Source organism: Seriola lalandi, unplaced genomic scaffold (assembly GCF_002814215.2).
Source record: "Seriola lalandi dorsalis isolate HSWRI2012SDOR001 ecotype SW California unplaced genomic scaffold, Sedor1 jcf7180002054573, whole genome shotgun sequence".
Taxonomy (NCBI): domain Eukaryota; kingdom Metazoa; phylum Chordata; class Actinopteri; order Carangiformes; family Carangidae; genus Seriola; species Seriola lalandi.
This window is the reverse complement of record NW_019525126.1, coordinates 1,584,767-1,600,240: the sequence shown is the minus strand read 5'-3', so window position 1 is coordinate 1,600,240 and position 15,474 is coordinate 1,584,767. Positions and strand designations below refer to the sequence as shown.

Sequence of the window (15,474 nt, the reverse complement as noted above, 5' to 3'; positions counted from 1 at the left end):
AAAAAAAAAACCAACATAGATTAACCGCTCCTAAATTTAATCATCCCATCCATTCATCCATCCTCTTGCCAGCTAACTGTTCACATAGGGCAGAAAGCCTGAATGAAACACCTGTATGTCTTCAGGAAAGCAAACAGATGCCACACAGTCAGCAAAAACCCTCTGCCCTTATTTCCTTTTCTGAAGTTCCGTGACATGTCTAGGGGTTGTATTAACTTGTGCAAATGCAAAGCACCTTGGTAATTCATGAGAACTGTATGTCTACCTGAAGATGGTCAGCAAAAGCAGTATAAGGTGCAGGCAACAGCGGCATTTGTCTGAGGCACATGATAAAAAGGTGAAAATGCAGGTTCTGTCATATTGTGTCGTGCTTTCTGACTGTTTTCACAGCTTGCAAACTTCATCAATAGTGTAGGCTGCATTTCCAAGTCCAAAATATTCAGTCGGTTTATCAGAGTTTATTACAGTTTGGACTCATTGTTGATTTGTCCCATGTTATCTGGGAATTGCTATAAACTCTATATAACTGCAGCCTGCACCCTTTTTTACACTTATTTTACAAACGTTTTTACTATTATACAAACAATTATCACTAAAAATGTATCAAATGGAGCATTTTGCTGTTGTAGTGGTTCAAGTGGAGCTAGTTTTAACTACTTCATATACAGTCAGGAAGTTTAGTTCAGTGGTTCCCAAGGGACAACCCCTAGGGTTGTGCCCCTCCAAATGTTCACAAGATAAATCTGCTGGGTTGTGAGATGATTAGTACGAGACTCTACTCCACAAACATGTAGTATTTTCTTTTCATTTTATCTGATCTTTACCATTTTAATGAAATGTTGGATAATTTGGTGGAACTGCTTGTCTTAAGCTTGTGACAATGGGCCCCAAGTAGACACACAGCTTTTTTGTAATCGGCCACAAGCCAGAGAACACTGCTTTTATCTTTAATAATGTGTTGTGTTTTATCAGCTTATCATATGTTTATTTGTAAAAACTTAATATGAAAAGTACAGTTTTTACAGTTTTACAGTACAGTATTTCTAAAATACTGAAGTACAAGCACCTCTAAATTGTACTTAAGTAGTGTGCTTGAGTAAATGTTACTTTCCACAACTGAACGAGACTAAAAAGTAACATAAGTGTATAAGATTGAGGTACTGTTGGTTAGGTAAGAGAATAACATGTTGTGCCTGAACAAATATTCACTACAGCGTTGCCCCATGGCTCTCTGAAATTTCTGCTGACAGAACTCTGTTAAACAGGCTTCCCGAGCACAGATTCTAGACAAAGCCACTGAGTATATCCAGTTCATGAGGCGGAAAAACCACACCCACCAGCAAGACATTGATGACCTAAAGAAGCAGAATGCACTGCTGGAACAGCAGGGTAAGTGGAGGAATGTTTTTGTTTTTGATGTCTCTTCACAACAAAGTGTGATGTGGTCATTCTGTTACAAGTGATTAGTGTGGTATTTACCACTGTATTATTTGGCTTGCTGTCTGTGTTGACTTCTTGCAGTTCGCGCACTGGAGAAAGCCAAGGGGAACACTCAGCTCCAGACAAACTACTCTTCTGACAGCAGCTTGTACACAAACCGTAAAGGGAGCGCGGTGTCTGCCTTTGACGGCGGCTCCGACTCCAGCTCTGAATCAGAGCCAGACGAGCCGCCCAACAGAAAGAAGCTGCGTGCGGAACCCAGCTAGGCTTGTGCCACCCCCGGCTCTCCAAACAGACTCTCTTTACCCACCAGCCCCGACTCCTCTTACTTGTCCGCGCTCAGTCCTGCCTTCTTACGCCAGTCCAGGAGATGAGGTGAAGACTGTGTGAGAGAGGTGCTATTATGTATAAAACGCTTCTACCTTTCTTTTTCCACTTGGCAAGCATCCTGTCACTCCTCTTTTGGCCCAGCAACAACTTTTAAGACCCACAAAGTGAGGCAGCTCTGCAGTTTTGAAGGACTGATATTTTTTGAACCTCATGATAACCATTCATAATCAAATGTGGAGAAGACAAGGTATGAAGCTTTAGTAAAGCTACAAAAAAAATAACCTTTTTTTTCTTTTGGTTGTTTTGACCAACCTCTGCAATCTGGTGGAGGAGTTGTCAAACTTTACGACCTTTGAGAAAATGGTAATTAGGGTAGTTTACCTTTTTAATATTCATACTTTTCCAGAAAAAGAATGTGAAGTTGCTTTTGAAAAAAATGTATGTTATGCAAGATGCAACCCTCCTTCTTCAGTGTAGGTGGCTGAAGTTTTTGTCTTTGAAAATGTTTGTGTAATCAAATGAATCCTTCTATTTATAGTGATGCACCAAAATTGATTTCTTACCCTTATATATTCTTATGTCTGATCTCCCTTATGTTTGGCTTGAGATTTTCCACAGAACACAGGAGGATGAACAAGTTGACCTGTTGTTTTAGAGGATTTTTCACAGGTTCAACTATTTATTTCCCTCTATTTTTATTATTATTAAATAAAATGTGGGTATAAAAAAATCCCCTAATGGATACTGAATGTTACACAATGCAGTTAAAGGGCAGTGATCTTTATTTTTGTTAATGGAAGTCCATGTCAGTGTGTAGTATATAACACTGTATACTCTTAAATGGTGTCAGCTCTGCAAAAGAAAAGCCTTCCCTTGAAATATTTGCCTGTGCTGGGAACGTTTATCTTTCTTTTTTTCCTTCTTGCAGAGGTAAATTAGTGTGTACGTAATCGATATTTGTTTGTTCCATTCCATGGAAATTACAGGTATGTTGTACATACTGCCAACGGTTGTCTTGCAAGTTAAGGCATACCTTTATTATGAGACTATAAATAAAACTATTTTATCCTTTTGGGATGTATTTGTGATCCAGTGTGTTTTTATGCTTCTATGCCGGCGACATTCTTGGTTAGAAGATTTTGGGCTGTTGATTTCTCTGTCCCATTCTTTTGGACGCAATATCTCAGGAATGCCAACTTAACCTCAAGGATGAACTGATAATATTTTGGTGGTCAAAGGTTAAGCTCACTGTGATTTGAGAATTCATACACTAATTATGACACAATTTAACACAAATGTCTAATAGGATAAAATGATGAAGTGATGACATCTTATATCCAAACAGTCAAAGGTCAACTTCACTGTGACATCATCATGCTCTGCAAAAATATTATTCAGTGCTATAACTCAGGAACAGAAGAGGAGATTGTGACGGCAACTTGAGTGGTTGGATTTGGTGAAGGCGGTATTTCTAGTTTTATAAGATCTTGTGATGCTTTTGCACATTAGGCTTCCTAACTGACTTATTGGGTATTAAACTGTGCTCTGTATGTGTGTGTTGGATTCGAGGGAAACAGCTGAGTGATGGAATCAACTCACCTCCAATCCCAGTTAATGAATTCTAATATGTATAATAAAATGTAAGAAATTGCGAGTGGAATTAAAGCAATTAGAGGGAAAATGTATTGAAAGACGGGAGGATATTAAGCCCTTAAATGTTTGTAGATCACATTATATTTGAATTGTGGTTTGAGTGGTATGAATACCTGGCCACAGCCTTACCTGTACTATCTGTTTAAATATTGGTAGTCAAGTGTGATGTGTCCTGAGATCCTGAATGACACTCCTACTAAAGCAGGCAGCCTCTTCAAGGATGCAGGTTGTATGCGGCCTCCAAGAGCCGTAGGAAATTGTACAAGGAAACGTAAAACACGACTGAAATCATCAAGTTGACATAGTGAGATGATTATAAAGCAGGCGAAGTGTAAGCCATGACAAAACAAAAGACAAACGTGATGAGTTTGTGACATTAGATGGACTAGATGTAAATAGGCTAATCACAGACGTAAATGTTTTTACATTCTTTTTAAATCCTGTAGTGAAATGCTTAATTCTGCCGATGAACCATAAAAATAAACCACCAACGTTTTTTATAAAAAAAAAGCTATGTAAACAGTTTACTTGTGTAAAAACCTAAACCTTGCTGTACGTTAATACATCCATGGTTCAGACTGATTTTACGACCTCCGAGCTTAGATGTAGGCGTTTCCGAGGGGGCCTGAAGGCAGCACACGGCGACACATTGAATGAGAGCACCAGCCAAGAGTTTCATGGAACAGTCATGCTTTCTCTAATGTTTTAGTTTTCAGTCATGGCTAAACAGTACGACATTTTGTTCAGGCTGCTCATGCTCGGGGACTCGGGAGTTGGAAAGACTTGCATGTTGCGCAGGTTCACGGAAAGCGAATTTGATCCGTCACATATTTCCACCATCGGTAAGCCATCCAACAAGTTTCCTTCTTTCTCATCATATGTGTCAGCCACAGGTTGAACAAGATAAACATCAGTGAACACGTTTTACAGAGTGAATGTCGAGGCTGTGACTGTTTTTCAATTTAATTTTCAGAGGAATATACTGTAAGTTTCCCTTTTGTAACAAGGCCTGCTTAGCTGGTAGGATTAGTAAAAACTGCCTCGGGTCACAACAGCCCTGAAAAAAATATCAACACTCAGAAAGCTAGAATGCTCATGTTGTTCAAAACATGCCACACTACATTTTGCTAATTTTCTAATAGAGATTTGATCCTGACCACAAACACAATGGAAAGGAAGGTCGACAGGAAAAAACATAATTATTTCTGCCTTCAGGGTGTTTGATTTTTTTTTTTTTTTAATCTTGTATTTTTATTCACAGAAAGTAACTCTTGATTATTGCTTCATATCACAGCTGCCTCTTTTCCTGGTTGTTAGAGACTAATTACTTTGATGAAAGCAGTGGGGCTGTTTTACACAAAAGAGTAAATTATGTTCACATCAACAAAAAAAAATGGTCAGCACATGCTTCAGTGATAGGATATATACTGTACTTTGTTGTGACTGTAACAGAAATGGCTGTAATGCAGAGTGGAGTCTACTTCAGGGTAAAAAGGTTGGTTGTCAGCTTGCAGGGTGGGAAGGCTTTGCATGGGATTAAACCCAGTTATTTGAGAAAGTGCATAGTACATGAAATCTCCTTGCTTTTAGAGCCCAGATATTGTGATTATCGGTAAACTTCATTCAGCTTCTGTCATCCCTTTCACAAGCCTCTGCGTCCCCCATGTCTCACAAGTACAGTGTCTTCCTGGGACCTGTAGGACCAATAAGGTGCTGGCATGGAGGCTGAGCAGTCAGAGCTGGTGACTGTACAGCTCTGCATATATTACATGGCACATTTTAATGGTGACAAGGTATTTAAAAAGGCTTTGTGTCTCATAAGAATCGTGGCAAATAAGTTATCCTGTACATTAGAAAGACTCAGTCGCTTTTGTATTAAAGGGAAAATACACCAAAATGTGGTCATTTCTGGAGCTGTGTAAAACTCTGAACATCAGACACAGACTACAGTGATTACGTTATCTGCTGACAATCCATGAGCAGCTTTACAGACACTGAATAAAAAAAAATACAGTGAAAGCAGGATTCTATAGTGCTCTGTATAGTAGGTGTTTTTTTCTGATTTACTAGAAGCCCTACATTCAAATGAAACATCTCAAAATAAAATTCTGCTTGTCAGTGGACCAACTCACCTAACCAACATAGAGTTGATACTTGATAGCGGAACTGGCGACAGCACAGTGTATAAGATGGGATAAGATGAAGTTGATTGATCCCACGCAGGGAATATGAAATGTCAGAGCAGCAAAAGTAATAATAAGTAAAGGAAGAGGTATGTAGTATAATGTATTATAGCATGGTGTAGCAGAGATTCACAGGCCTTCTCTGTGCTCGCTGTCACTCTATCAGAGCCGTGGTTAATGTTATTAGTTACACCAGTGATTTTTCCTATTATGACAAGTTAAAAATGTCTGCTGTGAAAAACACTCGTAAATCAACCATTTAATCAGTTTATTTTCAAGCAGAAACGACAAACATTATGTTACAGCTTCTCAATTTCCTTGCTCTTTTTTTTTTTTTTTGGTTCATGTGATGATGAAATGAAAATCTCTGGGTTTTTGACTGTTGGTCAGACAAATCAAGCAAATTGAAGCCTTGAGTGTTATGAAATTGGGATTGTCATTCTTCACAATTTCCTGTTCTTTTTTGTTTTTTATACCACATGCTTAATTTAAAAATTTGAAAAATAATCAGCAGATGAATTGTTCTTGAAAGTAATAAACTGCATAACCTTAAAAATACTACAACATATACTTAAAGCATCCAACATATACAGCATATAGCATGAAGAATAAATATATTGTCTATTGCCCATGCTTTAATAAGAAGTGACTGTGACATTCCTTAGCTCTCTTGTCCTGTCACCCAGCAGACACCACACTACTGTAGTTGACATGAGTTGCACCCCCCTTGTTTAGACACAGTGATTTAAAAGTTGACACTGAGAGTGACTGCGATCCTATTCATTAGAGAAAAATAGTGTCTTTGAGCAACACTCATTAAGCGCTCACAAACACACAGCAGCCCATATAAAACACTACAAAGCAGGATTTCTTTTTCACCATTCTGTCTCAGTTGCTGAAGTAAAGCCAGGTTGACCTTGTGTTCTCTGTTTGCAGGAGTTGATTTTAAAATGAAAACACTAGAAATAGATGGAGTCAAGGTGCGAGTACAGATATGGTACGTTAAATGTCTTTTTTTTTTTAAATTATTTCCATTTGCAGTATGCGGACATGCACATTATGTGGTTTATTTATGTATGTTTGTCTTCTGTGCAGGGACACGGCTGGTCAGGAGCGTTATCAGACCATAACCAAACAGTACTACAGGCGGGCGCAGGTGATATAAACAATCAATTGGAGTCAAGTTACCCTTATGGGCCACTGTAGCATTCACTCTGTAATCCCTTTTACTTGTCCAGGGTATCATCTTTGTGTACGACATCACAAACAAGCCGTCCTTTCAGCACATAGCGAAGTGGGCCAGTGATGTGGATGAAGTAAGGCAATAATCTCTCTCATTTCACTCCCCTTGCACTCGCTGCCCTTCACGGCGACCAAGTATTTGTATTGCTGCCTCCTGAGGTGTCGGTGCTCGCTGCACATCCAGTGGCTTACTATGAGTGACAAGATGATGAAGTCCCTTATCCCCATTCTGTCTGTCTTGTCTTTGTTGTTGTTGTTGTTGTTGTTGTTGTTGTTATTTTGCAGTATGCCCCAGACAAGGTGCAGAGGATCTTGGTAGGAAACAAGTCTGATGAGGAGCTCAGGAGGCAGGTGACGAATGAGCAAGGAAGCAAGGTTTGATGGAGCCTTATTTTGTGTTTTTTTTTTTTTTTTTTTAGTTTTCTGAGTGTAGTCAAAAAATTAGTTACTATTATTAAAATGTTCTCATTGTTGGTAGTGATTCTCTGTGAGCACAGTGTTCAAATGGGAGCAAATGATCACCAGCCAGTGTCCTAAACCATCTGAAAACTGACTACAACTATACAACGTCTTTGTTGTATGTGTTTCTAACCGTATCCAACTGAACCTTTCAGCTAGCAGAAACCTATGAGATGGAGTTCTTTGAAACCAGTGCTTCCACCAGCAGTAACATCAGCGAGGTAGGACACATAGTGTATCTCCCCAGGAATCTGCTCTGTCACATCAGGAATGTGCTCAGATATTATGGGGGAGCTCCCCCTTGACTTTCGTTTTTGCATTCGTCTATGTATTTATTGTTTTTCTTCCTCCTTCTTCGAGTCATTCACTCGTATGACAGAACTGGTGCTGCAGGCTCACAAGAGAGACGTGGACAGCTTGTTGGGATCCCTGGATGATTATCTAGAAAAGGCCGATTTGGAGGAAGAGAAGGGGAGTCAAGATACCGACGACAACGCTCAGAGGAGTTGTGCCTGTTAGCAGAACGTGCCATGGCTGACACATTAAAAGACATCTGCTCTCCACTGTGACTTGACTCAGCCCTCCTCTGCCGTCTTCATAGGTACTTGGACCTGCTGGACAGGCGCTTTGCTGGTGTCACTATTTGTCAGTGAAGTTACATGGTGGTAAATGCAGTTGGCAGCAGCTACCAGCAGAGGGCCAACTTTGTTGCATGATCACTGAACCCTGTTGCCAGTGAAGAGTCTATAGTTCATGAAGGGTAGCTGTGTTCATTTTGCGTCCGACAAATCTATCAATACAAATGCTCTCTTCATTTAGTTTTACACTAAACATGTACTACATCAGTTCACTGTATTCCAGCGCTTTTGCTTTCTTGTTTCTTTTTGATTTGATTTGCAGGCTGCATATCCGCAAATTGACTGATAACATGTGATTTCATATCAAAGAAATGTGTTTATTAGGGTAAGTATCGATGCTACAACAATTTAGATGGAGGAAAGACATGAATTATTTACACATTTGAAACTCAAACCAAGCCGACATGGATTCATTTACACGATGGCCTTATTTCCTCAAGGGAGACATTGTTGTGCCATGTTCAGTGACCTGAAATTTACCATTCTGAATGTATATTTGTGGTTAGTTTTATGAATGTGACTGACATTGCCTGCTGTAAGTTGTGCATTGAAGCATTGTCACTGCTGGTTAATTTAATGTTTTCAGGGTCTTCTGAGGTGCCACAGCCACAATAATTTTAATATAATGTTTGATACTCGAGAATGATGGGGAAAAAAATGTAATGCACAGTGTTATCTGGGTCAATAAATTGAAATTTCATATTTAAATCTAATTAATCGGGTATCTGAGCCTTGCTGAGTCACTAAATTTGGACTGAGAGTGGAGTTAGGTCCACAGAGAGTTCAAACAGTAGATTCATTCATTTTTCATCACATGCTGTGAAAGACAGGTGATCACATGTTAAATTTTTGATGACTGAGAAAACTGATACATGTCATAAAGACACCATAAAAGAATATGCTGTTTCCTGCTCAACACTTAGATTTGACTACATATAGTCAAATACATGCCTGTAATATTATAAAAGGTAAAAAAAAAAATCCAGTTAACAAAAGCACATTATGTTGGGATTCAAACACATGAATACTGATCCTATTCTGAGTAGGATAACACACGTCTTACTGTTAATCATTCAAAAAAACTGCTTCATGTTCTTTTGTGGTTTTACAATCACTTATATCAATTTATCTGAAACTTGTAAATAGTGTTGTGTGTCAGGTGTAGATCAGTATCCTGCAGAGCTATATGACACCCATGAAAGGCAGCTTTCTGCCCTAAGTGAGTCAGCTGACCAAGCCGTTGGGTGCTGTCACACGCTGAGTTCCCGTCTGGCTCCAGTGTGGAAACACAGGAGTTAAGATGACGTTCATCGCCAAGACGTTCTACGACTTGAAGGCCACCACGCTGGAGGGAGACCCGGTGGACTTTAACGTCTACAGGGGACGGGTGGTCCTCATAGAGAACGTGGCCTCGCTCTGAGGCACCACCACCCGGGACTTCAGCGAGCTCAACCTGCTTCAAAGCAAGTACCCTCATCGGCTGGTGGTCCTGGGCTTTCCCTGTAACCAGTTTGGATATCAGGTCAGTTGAACAGCATTATTGCCTAATGAAGTTCAGTGGTACCCTGCAATATCTGGTCTTGATATAAGTCAGAAATCTCATAAAATTGCTCGATGTGTAGATGATGTTTCATTATTCATGTTAAACCCTGCTGTATCAGTTCACCACTGCATAAAAAACTGTACCTAGTTTAGAGATTTCTTTGGATATAAATTCAGTCTTCTAAATGTAAAGCTAAGTCTGGGTAATTTCCATGCGGTGCCCTGCTTTGCTGTCGCATATTCACTGCACCTGAATTTGAGCAGAGTTTAAAAACCTATTGAAAACCGTTATTTGAACAGGATCTTGAGTGTTGGTACCCCATATCCTGGCTAGGCTGGATTTCACCAGAATTAGAGACAAACTTTATGTCTTAAAAAATTACATTGTTGCTGTTCAATATAGAAATAGCTGGACTAAATACCATCATTGTCATTCTGAAAGTTAATATCTATGTTTTGCAGGAGAACTGCTCCAATGGCGAGATCCTTAGTTCACTGCAGCATGTGCGTCCAGGCGGTGGCTTTCAGCCCAACTTCACCATCTTTGAGAAGTGTAACGTCAACGGAACAAACACACATCCAGTCTTTGCCTATCTGAAAGACAAGCTCCCCTATCCCGATGACGACCCCAACTCCCTCATGCAGGACCCCAAGTTTCTGGTTTGGAGTCCCATCTGCAGGACGGACGTGTCTTGGAACTTTGAGAAATTCGTCATTGGGCCAGAGGGAGAGCCCTTTAAAAGATACAGCAAAAAGTTCCCCACCATTGACATCGAGCCTGACATTCAAAGACTGTTAAGATTAACCAAGACCTAGGAATAGCCTCCACCTCTTAATGATTACCCATCCATTAAAGTCATGATATGCTGTCCTCCATACTTTTAAGCCTTATTAAATGAGGGTAATATTCTGAAAAGTTAAGGGAATATTATCTGAGGCCTTATAAGTGCTTAACAGTAGTGGATGAATAAGTTCAATATATTTTTTAAGTTTGCGGAAACCTATTGTAGTGGAAAGAAAGCTGGGATTTTACTGCATAGTACCAGGTTTAAACAAATGTGGATCTACATTTAAAAAAAAAAAATCACTTTTGAAGAGCAGAGTATTTCCTTTTGCGTGTGCTTTTGTTTCTTGCCCTGTGCTGGCCTGGCCAGCAGATGGTGCTACTGATTTGATCATACAAACACACAACTTCTCTCATACCTTTATGAATTAACATTCACCACACATGCATTCACAAAATGTTTGCACTGGAATAAAACATTAAAAACAAATTTCTCTATCACCAGTGTATCTTTTTTTTTTTTTTTTTGACTCTACAAACTGAAGGGTGTCTGCCATAAAGATGTGCACCTCTGATGCAGGTTGACAAAAACAGATGTTGTCATGTCTGAAACAGCTCTGTGTAGGCATAGTAATGAGGCTTGATATAGAGTAGAAAGATCTCCAGTTATGATGCATGTTGTCACTGCACACTTAGACTAAGACAACTCACAGGCCATTCCTCTGCATTATGCATCCTCCAGCCTGCTGATTCATTCTTTATTTGCTGAGATCTCCTTTCTCCACTAATTCACTAAATCTACCATTCTTAGTAGGATCTGCTGATACCAGTAGCCTGTACAGCTATGGGAATGCTTTAGTACCACAGTGAAACCTGAAGATGAGTCCTAAATCATGCATTTAGGAAAGCATCGCCCTTGCTGCTGTGTAATGAGCGCATATCCAGCCTTAGTTCTCTGTGCACACTATGCATTGTTTGCAAGATCTGCAGATTAGCAGTGGATTTTATGCACATCCGCTCACATCCACATCAGCCGATGATGTCAGAGCCACAGGCTACACAGGCCAGACACTGCCCTAATGTCTTTGGCAGATAGCTCCGGGGACATTTGTGACAGCAGTGAAACTCAGTCACCTGATACAGGATGGGTTTTCATTCCACTTACAGTGGCTGTGGTGTTTGTAGCCTGGCTCGTTATGTTTGCATATCAAATTTAAATGTTTGTGGTGTCATGAGACATGAGGACATTTGATTAATATGCTTTCCACTGGCCAACTGGTCAGGGCTTGACTGCCAGGCTGCTAATACAGCCTATACAAGGAGTAAATATTAGAGGAGGAATACCAGGGGGCTCTCCTCTCTCTGCACTGCTCCCCCACACACATACATACAGCTTGCAGAAAAACACCACCAAAGATTGTTTATGTTTGAGATGAGCCACTATATTCAATTCTTGAAAATAATTAAGAATATAACATAAAACTACCTCACCACATCTGAATCTGTGTCGAATGTTACACACTGTAACTTCAACTCTGGACAAATTTGGTACAAATTACCATTTTGGTACAGGCCCTGCGTGTGACTGCAGCAATATTAGATAAACTATAGAAATAAGTACAATATTTTCAAAATAACCATTGTACAGCATTGTAAAAGTTAATTTTCCTTTAAACACATAAGAACTACTCAACTTTTGGTGGAGATGTTCTCTATTTTTATCAGCCTGCAACAGTAGGTCACAGGTTGTTAGTTTTTCATTATGCAAGTGAACAGGACCTGCACTGGGGCCCCTGTGTGTGTGGTTAAATTTGTTTGTTGAGAGTGGAGAGACCAAATTTAGGCAGATTAGAGGAGAAACACCCAATAAACTTTGTTCAAATGTCACTTAAATTAAACATAGCAACACATAAAACATATGGGTATGTAAAGGGTGTGTAACTGGACCTACAGAGAAAAGGTTGTAGGTAAAAAATTCGGAGTGAAAACCTAGAACTTGCATGCTAGGTAGGTTTCAATCTTCAAAGCAGAGTGAGAGCTCTTCGTTTTCCCTCGTCTCCCTTCTACCCACTACAGGTGAGCACTGTTGCCACGGTAACGTTTGCTTTCCCCCCATGAAGCCTTCTCGCGAGACTCCGGGGCAGTGAGAGAGGGGAGGCTGCCTGAATGATCTCATCCCTCCAGCAGCTGCATAGCGCAGCAAGGCGAACCCGTAACTTTCTATCAAACTTCCAAGTTGCTTTTCAGGAGGAAGACACCGGGGCATTTTCGGTTCGAAGCGAAGCGAGCACGTTTCCCGCGAAGGTAAGGAAGACCGGTGCGCAGTTTGTGTCTCGGACTTGTAGGACCTTTTTACGAGTTGAAACAAAAAAAGAGGAAAACCCCGCTTCGTATTGTGTGACATCCTAAAGCTTGAGGCAGGCAGGAGAAAAGGTGAGTCGGGAGCGTGGTGCTAGTCATGTGCGGGGTGTTGTTCGTGGTACAAGGTGCCTACACACATCTGTCGGTTGTGTGAGGACAAAGCACATCTTTGTGCTGTGTGAAGGTGCAGTGTGGAGCCAGTGCGCAGTCAGTGCCAGTGTTTTTTTAACTAATAGGGCTGGTGGGTAAGGAGCGTTTGTACTCGACTATCACTGGGGCTGTCAAAATAAATGTATGCGCTGCGTCGTTGTATATATGTCAAGGGCATTGCTCCCAGAAACGATTCACAGGTGGCACCATGCATGCTACATCACTACATATGGGGATGTATAGATGTCTCCTTGTGTAACCAGAAAATCAGTGTTTTTTCAGCATGGTATACCCCGTGTTGTTGCCACACGAGGAGGGATTTGAGACGCCAAGTGATTTCCTTGTGCCACATCTGCCTGATTTTAGATCTGATTTATTTATTTACAACCTGCCTGGTTCATCATCTGTTTTCAAGAACAGATTAGACCAAGCTGATTGCATGGTGATATGAGGTACCACGTTATGTGTTCAGTTCTGTATACCAGGGTGTCTAGTGGTCATGGTCCCCAGTGAATGTTCAATAAGCTGGTATTGTGAACATATAATACCTATTCAGATCCTCCTTTTGGGGGATTTATTTCTGCTTAATGTGCAGAATATATACAAAACCACCCTTATTGTCCAACATGGGCATGAGGACACTGTTTTGGAAAAGAGAGAGGGGGTACAGATCATTACAGTGGTGGCAACAGGAGAGAATAGGACATATCTGGCAGTGCAGGGCTACAAGGCAAACAGAGGTTTGTTTAGATAGTTATAACCAGTCCACAGTGCCGACCTTGCAAAGTTCAAACACTGTATTGTATTCAGTATTTACAAAATACCAGCTGTAACAAACCAGTCGCAACTATGCAGGTAGGAAATTAAAAATTGCTGGGCTGCCCTCTAACTGAATCATAGTGCACGCTCCAGTAGCACAGCTTGGCATGAGTCAGGTGAAAAAAAGGAAGCTTTGGAGTTTAGCTTTGGGCAAGGATCAAGGATTTTTAGCATTCTTGATAGGCTTAGCCGACCTGCGGTAGGCATGACTGATCATACAGGTCCACTGCCATCTTTAATAGTGAGTCTAATCTCAGCTTTGTTCCGTTTACTTGTTCTTAACGTAGCTATTATTCACACTGGACTGCTTCTTGCTTTCTCTGATGGGATTTCTTATAGAAAATGAACCAAATCAAATGCAGCAGCTCTGTATCATCACTGGAAAGTATACTCACTCTGTTTCAGTCTATCACAACAGACCAACAACTTTGTGTTTTATTTTGTTTACAGAAATACCATTCAAGGTTAAGATAAGACAGACCTGCATGGGCCTGAAAACTGCTCATTTAGGGAGACAAGTTTGGAGCCATAGCAGCGTGAGACCCATATGAGAAGCAGCAGGTTGACGATATCTGCCAAAAGATTTATGTTTTTGTTTGCTTTTCTTATCAAAATTCATCTACAGGCAAATACCAAACATGTCTGTTTCTTGGGGGGTGGGGTGGGTCCGTTGCTTCTCACATTTCTTATCAGCATAAATACTCCTCCCCCTGTTGCGTTACTGAAGGACAGTGTTTCTATTTTCACTTTTTGCATCATACTTTTGACATAACAATAACAATTGTTATTGTACTTCATTTGTAGTAGTGTATTTCTAACGTGCCCACACATTCACAGAGGGATGCTTCCTGTTGCTAAGTTGAGCTTTCATTTCTATTGTCTCTCGTGCATTGGCTCAAAGGGAATAGCTTGAGCAAAGATAAAAGGCAACAACAAGAGGAGCATTGTACTGCTTTATAATTTGCCACTCTGGAATGTGTGGGCTGCAATTATGCTAAGTGGCCATCATGAAATTCCTAAATTAACTGTTTATTTTATATAATGAATAATGAGATTATTGTTATGATCAGTTCTCAAGTTCAAAGTGCTTTATTGATTAAATGATCTTAATGCCTACAAAAGTTTTATCCAATTTCTTTTTACAATGATGGGGTGATTATTCCCTGTCAAACTTTTAAGATTACATCATTTCTCAAACCTCTTGACCTCACCTTTTGGGAATGTGCCGCACCACCTGACTGGCTGCTCTGAAGTCTGTGCCCCTGTCACCTCTCAGTGCCTGTTACTGATGACAGACCAGACAACAAACTAAACAGACCTTGAGATACGGCCCTACATCATCTGGTGTACCAACATGGCCAATGTCAGCAACAAGGCTGATTTTTTTCAGGCTTGTTTATTCTGTGACAAAGACCAAAATGAGTCATGTATTCCTGAGTTTTGACATGACCTTTAGTAATGGCATGAAATGTATCACTTTTTTCGACCAAAAAAAAAAGGAAGGCCTGTCATTTCAAACATGTGTCTGACCAGTATTAGTCAGCCTATAGTCAGAAGTCAAATGACTTGATGATAATATGGCCTCAGGCTTTTTTGGCTTTTTTTTTTTTCAGTGCAAGCGTCTTTTTGCGTGAGTGAGGGGGTTGATGAGTTTGACTGTAATGAGGTGCGACTGTGGTTCTCTGTTTCCTGCTTGCTAAACTGTTGGAATGCTCCGTCTTTGTCTGGATCGGACGATCCATCGTATATCAACAAATGGGGGGAAAGCAGAGGGCTCGGAAGCTACAATAGTGATGATGTAATCCCTTTTCAGCGTGCTGTCACAGAGCAAATGCAAGCAGACAAAGGAAAATTCCCCTTCTCTTCACCCCCC

The 15,474-nt window shown here is 40.4% G+C and overlaps 4 protein-coding genes across 5 annotated transcripts in view; all 4 read left to right on the top strand.

Annotated features, from left to right (window-relative positions):
• Positions 1–1,247: 1,247 nt before the first annotated feature.
• On the top strand, positions 1,248–2,851 carry LOC111663215 (protein max-like; the record flags this gene model as incomplete). The annotated part of the gene is made up of 2 exons (XM_023417328.2): positions 1,248–1,389; positions 1,522–2,851. Coding segments are annotated over 2 exons (327 nt in total), but the record flags the coding sequence as incomplete, so codon positions are not given.
• Positions 2,852–4,072: 1,221 nt separating this feature from the next.
• On the top strand, positions 4,073–8,658 carry LOC111663124 (ras-related protein Rab-15-like). The gene is made up of 7 exons (XM_023417197.1): positions 4,073–4,265; positions 6,543–6,603; positions 6,702–6,762; positions 6,845–6,922; positions 7,134–7,223; positions 7,463–7,528; positions 7,668–8,658. Exons 1-7 carry the CDS (start codon positions 4,142–4,144, stop codon positions 7,824–7,826), a joined length of 639 nt encoding a protein of 212 aa, XP_023272965.1. The 5' UTR covers positions 4,073–4,141; the 3' UTR covers positions 7,827–8,658.
• A 106-nt stretch (positions 8,659–8,764) lies between these two features.
• On the top strand, positions 8,765–10,761 carry gpx2 (glutathione peroxidase 2). Its single transcript, XM_023417198.2, has 2 exons — positions 8,765–9,467; positions 9,950–10,761. The coding sequence occupies exons 1-2, from the start codon at positions 9,246–9,248 to the stop codon at positions 10,301–10,303; spliced, it is 576 nt and encodes a 191-aa protein (XP_023272966.1). The 5' UTR covers positions 8,765–9,245; the 3' UTR covers positions 10,304–10,761.
• Positions 10,762–12,420: 1,659 nt separating this feature from the next.
• LOC111663186 (signal-induced proliferation-associated 1-like protein 1) overlaps positions 12,421–15,474 on the top strand; it is a 34,333-nt gene continuing 31,279 nt past the window's right edge. The window contains exon 1 of one of the 2 annotated variants that reach the window (XM_023417280.2): positions 12,421–12,575. The gene's annotated coding sequence lies outside the window, so the exon portion shown is untranslated. Of the gene's footprint in view, positions 12,576–12,608; positions 12,705–15,474 lie in introns of those variants that run through there. The other variant, XM_087176916.1, reaches the window with a different exon arrangement.

Coding starts and splice junctions, on each gene's coding strand:
- LOC111663124 (XM_023417197.1), top strand. CDS start 4,142: ATGGCTAAACAGTACGACATTTTGTTCAGGCTGCTCATGCTCGGGGAC. Junction 6,763..6,844: donor AGTACTACAGGCGGGCGCAG/GTGATATAAACA, acceptor TTACTTGTCCAG/GGTATCATCTTTGTGTACGA. Junction 7,224..7,462: donor CGAATGAGCAAGGAAGCAAG/GTTTGATGGAGC, acceptor TGAACCTTTCAG/CTAGCAGAAACCTATGAGAT.